This window comes from Phaethon lepturus, unplaced genomic scaffold, assembly GCF_000687285.1.
Source record: "Phaethon lepturus isolate BGI_N335 unplaced genomic scaffold, ASM68728v1 scaffold23246, whole genome shotgun sequence".
Taxonomy (NCBI): Eukaryota; Metazoa; Chordata; class Aves; order Phaethontiformes; family Phaethontidae; genus Phaethon; species Phaethon lepturus.
In genome coordinates, this window is record NW_010548601.1 from 14,937 (window position 1) to 24,458 (window position 9,522).

The 9,522-nt window shown below is 37.8% G+C and overlaps 1 protein-coding gene across 1 annotated transcript; it reads right to left on the minus strand.

Moving 5' to 3' along the window:
* Positions 1-2,752: 2,752 nt before the first annotated feature.
* FBXO4 (F-box protein 4) lies at positions 2,753-9,517 on the minus strand (the record flags this gene model as incomplete). Its single annotated transcript, XM_010290034.1, has 7 exons — positions 2,753-2,869; positions 3,940-4,115; positions 5,042-5,220; positions 5,730-5,805; positions 6,798-7,018; positions 9,131-9,366; positions 9,479-9,517. Coding segments are annotated over 7 exons (1,017 nt in total), but the record flags the coding sequence as incomplete, so codon positions are not given.
* Positions 9,518-9,522: the final 5 nt, after the last annotated feature.

Genomic DNA, 9,522 nt, shown 5'->3' on the forward strand with positions numbered 1-9,522 from the left:
GCAAGACACCTAGCAAGTTACAGGGACGCTGCCGGTGTGCTGCCTCCTGGTCCTGCGAGCTTGGCAGGTACCCTCCCGGCTTTGGAGATGGCAGGAGGCATTTTTTTATTCTAAGTTTCAAAGACTTGAAAACTAGCACCCCCACAGCCACTTTATTTTTGGGAAAGCTGCTCAGGGGCAGCCTCAGTAATTGCGTTGTTTTATAAATCACATGTATCATCATTTTAACCTTTTGTTTTGTGACCCCTGTTTAGATAAACATCCTGCCTCAGGGGGCAGGAAAGTGATTTTCTTTCTAGTCCTGTTAAAATCCCTTGTCCCAGGGACAGCAAGATGTCTGGGATCCAGATCCTGAGGGTTTTATTTCCCAAGCCCATCACAGCTGCATAAATACAAAACTACCTAGATTAAAAAAATACTTTTTTATATTAAAAAGCTTTAAAATACATTTTAGTGATGTTCTAGTATTCCATAGCTAACTAATTTTGAATTTGTTACAATTTAAATCCCAAGCTTAATTGACTTATGCTTCTAAACTCAGCAGACTCGGGAATTTAAATAGTAGGAAGTGTTTTAGGCAAAATCTCAAAGGTAGTGCTAAATGAAATCCACAGTGCTTCTCTGCAACAATTCGGCATATGAATTCTCAGCAGACTGGTTGCCTCTTCCATAGCATACCTCTGTGCATCCAAGCTGTTCCTTTGCACAGTGCACACACTCATCCTCCTTGCCTGTACTGATCCAGCACAGCACTTCTACCATGCAAGCCACCACCAGCTCTGTGATTCCTATGACGCTGGAGCTCTGTGACTGCACAGACTTCTAATTGCCACTGTTTGTTTCCCAGGCTGCATGCTTAAAACTCATAATTCTTTAAGTTATCCTATCTTTAAGTTAATATAACTGATGTTCTTTAAGAAAAGTTCTATTCCCCACATTGACTTTTGAAATTACAGTGAGTTAATATCTGTTAATTAAACAGATCCCATACAATAACATTATTCATTAATGACTAATGATGACAATAATTTGTTATCTGTCATGGCAGCATAACTGCAGAATTGTGTGTGTGCACGCATGGCTTGTGCACGCATGCAGGGGGGCTTAACACACACAGAAAGACTGTAAATACTGTTCTTTACAAAATAGTTTATTCCTTACAAAGAAAGCAAAAGGAGGGTCTTGCATAAAACCCCATATTTGTAGCAGCTAACATAGCAACATGTTGCTGCATTCAACCCTCTGCAGATACATCATTATGGAATTATTATGACTAGCAGGAGTCACATACACCCAGTCACAAAGTGTCATTTCTTCTGTGTCTTCTCTATTTTAAAGGGCAAAGCACACAACCCTATTAAAAAAAAAGGATAAACACAGAATTATCATAGTATAGCTTCCCATGGATTTTCCCTTGAAAGTCCCATATTTCCTGACTAGAAGACATACAAAACCACCTTTCTAGAAAGCTAAGTTAATTGGGCATAAAGATGGGGGAAAAAAAAGACAGAAAATTCTTGTGTCTGTCCTAATTCATTAAAAAATAAAAAATTTCTCAAATGGAACTCTTTCGACACAGCTGTGTTGAGCAGCACACACATATACCAGATCGAGGGCAGTTAAAGCTGACTGTGCACCATGTAGCCGTTTATCTAGGTGCCAAGAAAAAACTGTCAGACTACTGCATTGCCATAGAGAGACAGAGAGGAAAAAAACCCCAAACAAACAAACAAAAAAAACGAAACAAAAGAAATGCATGCATAGGCAAGGAATCCAAGGGAAGTTTCTGAACATTCATCCAATAATTAAAAAACATTAAAAAGGTGGAAGACTAGGACCATCCCAAAGGATATAAGGAAAATGCAATTCCAGCTCTAAAACATTGTTTCCTGTTTTATAAAAATACTTGCAACTGTATAGAAAATTTCAAGCCAAGTGTATTTCACATCTGCAAATGGCCACAACTATTTGAGTAACTGACAACTCCTATGTATTTGATAAATGTCCTGAAGAACTAATGATTCAGTTTAACATGATTACTCATGACATCAGAGGTATGTCCAGTTCAAGCTCATAATTTCACTGTAAAGAGAAAGCAGGATGCTTAAGTCTTTTGTGGTTGCTTAATAAATAAGATCACAAACAAGAAACAACCAATTCATACATGGTAGGTTGATTGTTTGCTTCTAAGAATTTTGGTCTGGGCTGACAATTCTCCCACAGGTGCTATTTCTTGTCTAGGTGTTGTTTCTGGAAAAAATACAGGGGAATCCACTCTTTTGAAAGAGATCCTGTCTTTCTGTCAACCTACTACTGTACAACATACAGTATATTTTCTTTGGTTGCAAACTGTTACTGTCAAGATCTCCACTGAATATACTTACTAAATGTGTGATGTGTGCCACAGGGCTCTGCTGATAAACAAACCTATTGTTAGGTATATTTACAAAAGAGATTAGATTATCAGATATACTGAGAAAAGATTGCACCCTAAAGGCCCCAGCTTGAAAGAAAAAAAGAAAGAAAAAAATTAAAACGCCCAGATTGCTCCCCAAAATCACTTCTTCATTAGCTGATGGAATCCAGGCAGTCCTACTTGTACTTCTAATTCAGGACTACAGTTGGAAGAATGTCAATTATTAAAGTATGTGCAGGGAAATATATGCAGTTTTGTCTTTTAAATCTCCCTTATGACAGTGCTCTGTCAGGACAAGATTCTCACTTCATCTGCACTGCAAAACACTAAAGTCGCTATACAGTAAAACAATGCACATTTCCATTATTGTGCATTTTTACAATTTGCTTCTTCCAGGAGCCACTCAATTCCATTTAGCAATCCAGCTAAAGTTGCAGCTACAGTGTCCTGCACCTGTAAAAATAAAAAAAGCCAATGTATTACAGACAACAGGTAACAGGATCTAACAGCATTTTAGCATCACTCCATGTCTATCCTTAAAGTCAGAAATACTCATACCAAATCTAAATTTTTACCATTGGTTTAAAGGTCCCTTAGACAAAAAACATTTCTTAAGAGTAAGGTACAAAAAGAAAACATTGATTTTTACAAGAATGAATTATACAACCCATTAAGAAAACCTTGCATTCTTAGTATCAAGGCGAATTTTATTTCAATCGTTCCACCAGGTATTCTGGAACACTATACTTACTTTACACATGAGAATCTATTTGAAAATTCTTCTCGTAACTCTTAAAGCAAAAATGCTGCTAGCTTTAGAATTCAATGCAGATTATTAATTCTCAGATTTTGTATTATATTATAAAGTAGCTATTATAAATGTTAAGTTTTTTAAAAGCCTGTAAACATTTTCCTTATGAAAACAAAGGAATTATCTCAAATCAGGATTTTGGTTTTTATGATTTAAGTATTAATTCTTCGGCTACACATCACCAAAAATAGATTTTGTGTGGCTGAGCCATTCTGATATATACTGTGCTTTACAAGCATAAAAGAACAGGTTCAGGACTTCACATGCTAGGTTTTTACCTAGTGATTTACCTAGTGATATGTCAAAAACTCAATACATCATGTCAAGCAAGTGATAATTAACAGTCTCCTGAAAATGGCAGAAAAATCTACCTTGTGTCCAAGGCCTTCAGTCATGACTCAGGAAATTGAGATGTAAATTAACTGAAACTTCCTTACACCCTTCAAGACCAGCATTTAGTCCCTCCTTACATTCTGGCTCCACCTGAAGTTTTCTTGTGTGTTCCTGGGCAAGCCACTTAGCTCCCCTATCTTCAGATAGGCTAATGCTTTGTCTTAGATGACTAGAGAAACTAAATTCTTCACTTAAGTGGAGAGCTCACGTACCAGTATTAAAAGTTACACACTTGCTTAGGTAGGTACAGTTGAAGAACTACCATAAGCCTAAATTAAAGCCACAGATAAATAGAAAATAACGATTTAAAAGCAAGTACCATCCAGGGCTGATGTAGCAGATTTAGTTGCAACTGATGTGCCATGTAAACACAGGGAATTCTTTTCACATCAACGTGAGAGACACAAGACAAAACTAGCAGAGGTCTGTTCGGAGGCCCGAGGGCTGGATCAATCATTGCCAAAATACGAGCCAGTTCCTCTTGACGATCATGCTCTAAGAAACAATTTTTAATATATGAGTACTAAATATATGCAAATCCCAAGGAGAACTTTTTTTTTTTACTTTTCAAATATTTAAGATTTCAGAGGCGAGGAAACAGAGAGCTGGAAGGGAGATGGCCAAATTATCTAGTTTTGCTTATCACAAGGCTGGATCATATGCATTCATGTCACACGGATGTTCCTGTCACACTTGGATGTTATTTAAATCTCCACTGACTCTATAGGCAGCCTATTCCAGTCCTTTACATCAGAGCTTTTTCCAAGTACCTTACAGAGATCAAAATTGCAACAAACCATAAAGAAATACTCAGGCACTCTATAGTCAGGAGCCCTTCCCTACTGACGGTGCTTTTCTCCTTAGTATATCCCTTCACTTTTTTTTTTTACCCTCTTCTTTTCTGAGCTAGCCCTTTCCCTCCATTTAAAGTTAATGAATGTAATAACAATTACCATAACAGGCATTTGGATTATCCTCTTATAGGACTATCCTGATTTGGACTAATTGCACTTTTTACTGCAGTTTTCCTGGTGAAGGTTCTGTTTCCAGGCTATGAATACCACCACTGATGCATTTCAGGCTTCTTCTCTTACCCATGCCCAGGGTTCTTCTTTGTTTTGTTTTGTTTTGTTTTGTTTTTAAATACAGATAAATTCCCACATGTAATTTAGATAACAACCATATCAGTATCTGCCATAAACAGAAGAAGGGGACAAAACTTGTCACAGAGAGATGAGGGACGGTGTCTACAATAGGGGACCTCCTAGACGGGATAAGACGTGAAGAAATAATACTTAATGAAGAAGATTTTGAAAGAATCAGAACATGGATTTTGATGTATTGCATGTTCTTTGCAATCTTTTATGACATTCCAATCATTCACAAAACATAAATAAGTAAACCAAAGAGAAATCCCTTACTTTTATGAGCTTCTGCATTAGCAACATAAATGAATCCATCAACTACTTCGCACACCTTTCTCACTTGAGCTATTACACTGTAGTGCACGGCTTGCTGATTCCCTACTACGCTGTTCTCTTGGTAGAACATCTTATTCACAGCAACAGCTTGCTCTGCTCTTGCTCTCCTCCTTTCCACACTGAAAGATATTTCAATATTTCAGTAGTCAGGTTAGTTGAGAATACAAAAACTCAGTTTTGAGAGTCTAGGCAGGACAGGAAAGGGACAGGAAAATGGCCTGATCCAGAAAAACAGTTTAATTTCTTGCCACACCCTCCTGTTTCTTTTCTAGTGTACACACACAGATGGTTAGCAATCTGGAAGATGCATATGAAAATACACCCCATGATGAGTTTAATGTAGTGTTACAAAAGGGAATCAATCAAGGTATCAAGAAGGATAGAAGCACCTGCTATGTATTTGTCATACATATTTGCTATGTATGAGGTTTGGAAAAGGTTTATTATTCCCACATGAAAATATAGTGGTTGGAGAAAGAAAGAAAAAGTGAAGATATGTATTAAAGCTTCAGTTCATAAGGGATATCCATGGATGTGAATGCACACATAAAAATCACATGACAAAAACATGAGGAAAAGTATTAAATAACCGAGAAATTCTATTTTTTTGGTGGAGAAAAAATCTTACCTGGTGGTTGAATACAATGTCAGAATATTGAATTTTTGATTGTTATTAAACTGAAAACTGACTCCTGATCCAATTCCTAAAGAGAAAAAAAGAATATATGAGACTACAACTATTTGGTCACTGAATACAACTAAGTGGTAGGCCAAAAATTCCAGTGGTGCTATAAAATGAAGATATCCAAGCCTAGGTGTTGCTGTTAGGGGTAGCCTATTTACTGTTTCACAATTAAATTTTATACATGCTCTAATTTACACAATTTAATTAAAATCAATTCAACAGTATTAAAAGGAACAAGGAGGCATCTCCATGTTTCTGATACTTAGACTTGAACCTAGAAACCTAAGTCAGAGAGGAGGTAGACTTGCATTTATTAGCTGAAACTGGCATAGCAAAGGCTCTACCCTGTTTATGACAAGCTGCATTGAAAAGGACTTAAGAGAGAAAAAAGATAAAACACTAAGAAATCCTATTTTCACACTTTCTATAAATACAATTTAATTATTCAAATTCTGTTGTGCTGAAATAAATATTAATTAAAAAGTAGTAAATTTTTGTCTCTGGTTTGGACTGAAGTGAAATTTGTTTTTAAATGTTCAGAAAAATCCTTCATCTGCTCCTACAACTCTTCTAAACGAAATTTACACAGTTTGACACCACAAGACTGAGTCATATAAAGGATTGGTCTTGACATCCTGTATAAAAAACAAGCGTGTTTTTTAGCCACTTACTGCAAGCAGTATTTGAAGAAAGTTCTGTCTGCATTTATCCATTACAACAGCAGGCATGACATGGAATTTAGGATCAAAATAGAAGTACAAGGAGCAAAATGATCCCTCTGACACTGTGCAAATATAATCATAAATTCACTGCAGCTATAACTCTATCTCAAATGTTCATTGCATTTATCCTTCTGAATAAATTCAAAGAGAGAAAATACTTTTTTTTTAACCATTATGCTATTGACTTTCAAGGGGAGAAAAATCATCCCTTTTCTCCATTTCTCCCCAATGTTTTTTGTGTTATATCTATTTACAAAGTAAAAGAGCCAAAAACCAAAACCAGCATTACCATGAATTTGTCTCTGAGGTAGGCCAGCTACCAGTAGAATTTCTGGGCATGTCATCATCTTTTGCACTAAAGAGTCATCCAGCTCTTCCAAACCTGGCCCAAACATAGCAAAGCGAGGCTCTGCCTGAGTGACCAGTGATTGCAAAAAGGAAGTCACAGTCCCATACCGGGGACGGCTTGATTTCAGATTTCTTCTACTCTGAGGACAGCTTTTTTTATATCTGTGTAAAATAGACGCAACTAGAAATTAAACACAAAATACAAAAGAGGTATTAATCAAACAACATATATTGATTTAGGTCCCACACTTCTCATGCTTTGCTACTGGTACAACTCAAGCACAGGTCAAAAATTACAGAGTTCCAAATTAATGGTTTCAAGCACCAGTGCCTTCAAAGTCCAAATACTGACTTTTTGGACCTTAGTACACTTCTATCTACAGATCCTTTAATTTAACCTTAAAAAATAAATCAAAATAAAATTACAAATTCCCCCACCCTTCCTGAACACACAATATTGGTGAAACATCATAGCTGACGAATCACATACAATAGAAAAAATACAAGACTTCTGAGTGCATTCCAAACCTTAATTAGTCTGCTTTTGTGTTTACTAACTATGAAACAGGTAACTCCACCTGAAAAGGACCATTTCCCCTGTAGGCACAGAGAACGCATGTTGTGAAAGGAGACGGGTGTTTTCTGCACACTTATGTGCTCATTTGAGGCAGAAGCTAGAAGGCATGAAAAGACTTTGGTCATCGAGGGAAAGAAGTCACAGAAATTACATACATCCTAGAGAAGCAGCTTCAGTCTTTGCTTCTGTGGTCATGGTAGGCTGCTGCTGGACAAATCTCCTCAAGGAAACATTAAATGCGTGCTCCTCTACACCCAAACTGAGATGCTTCAGTTGAGATGAGCAAAACCATTAAGTGCTCACAGACACAATAGAGATCAGTGACAACTGGTTTCCAATAGGTGATGCTCTGAAGTGTTGAGACCCAAAGAGATTTAAACCCTATGTTCCAAATCAGTAGATATTTCGCACTTGAAATTCTGCGTGCATCTTTCCTATCTATAAAGTGGGGGTAAAGGGCACAGAGATTGCAGAGGTCACTGCACTTATCATGAAGTAACAGTTTCATGAAATAACCTTTGGAAAATCACCTGCACAAAATCTAACATTTGGAAAAAAAAATACTGCAAATAAGGGAATGAAATGAAGTTTAAAAACAGAAACACAGAAAAATCTGCTTCTCTTAAGAGTTCTTCTCAGTCATCCGAACACATTACAAGAGTTATTATGCTTTTCAAGTATAGTAGCTGAAACCACAGTCTTTGTCTTACAGCCTTTGACCACCAGAGCTAAAGCAATACTACTTGTTATTCTGTGCAGATTCAAAAAACCCTTTTTTTTTCCCTAGGACTTAAAGGTAAGATGAAAAAAAAAGAAGATTCATTCCATTTGCTGTAGTTTGAAAATTTTTTAGTACTTTTATTAAAATAAGAATTTGTCATTATACCGAGAATGAAAAACACATTTTTATCAAGATCAACAGTATGCACAGCTTCTGAGATGACTGTATTTCTGTGGTGTAGTAGGCATATAGTTTACAAAAAGAATGTTAGTGTTGACTTTTTTACAATTTTTTACATTGTTGTTGAATTCTAAAAAGAAAGAGCTGACTAAATTGTCAAACAACAGGAAATTGTCTTTCCAAAATAAACAATGGACTTGAGACACATCAAATATTAATCATTGGCTTACAGCAGAGCTTTACTGCTGTAAGTATGAAACATACCTGTGGGGTGAATGTTCATAGAACAGTTTGGGTTGGAAGGGACCTTTAAAGGTCATCTAGTCCAACCCCCCTGCAGTGAGCAGGCACAGCTTCAACTAGATCAGGTTGCTCAGAGCCCCGTCCAACCTGACCTGGAATGTTTCCAGGGATGGGGCATTTACCATCTCTCTGGGCAACCTGTGCCAGTGTTTCACCATAAAAAATCTCTTCCTTTTATATTTAGTCTAAATCCGCCCTCTTTTAGTTTAAAACCGTTACCCCTTGTCCTATCACAACAGGCCCTATTCTGTCCCCATCTTTCTTCTAAGCCCCCTTTAAGGACTGGAAGGCTGCAGTAAGGTCTGCCTGGAGCCGCCTTCTCTTCTCCAGGCTCCACAACCCCAACTCTCTCAGCCTGTCCTCACAGAGAGGTGTTCCACCCCTCTGATCATTGTTGTGGCCTCCACTGGACCTGCTCCCAGGGGTCCATATACAACAATATTGCTGCTGTAGAGAGATTGTAAGTCATGTAAGAGAATAGGAAGATACTTACACTGACATGTAATCGTACAGCGCATTGTCGCTGACCTCTGAAAAGGCTTTATTAAAAATCTCCACATCTGGGAGTGATTTCCAATCAACAGATGTCCAGAAGGGGAGATCCCTCAGGAGAAAATACCTCCACAACAATGGATCTTGCACAGCTGCCCTCCAGTAACAACTCGTACTTCCCAAATGGCACAAATCTTGTGGCGAGAGGAAGGACATGATGTTCAGCTGTACGTCAATCTGAAAACCGTCAAGAGCAGCAGTTTAACGACCCAGGACTTAACAGTGAAGATGCAAAAGGTGGGATGACGAACTGAACACACACCCCCGCCCCCGACCGGGCCCCACTCACCGGCAGCGCCTGCAAAGCGCTCACCTCATCCTCCGGGAGCGCTG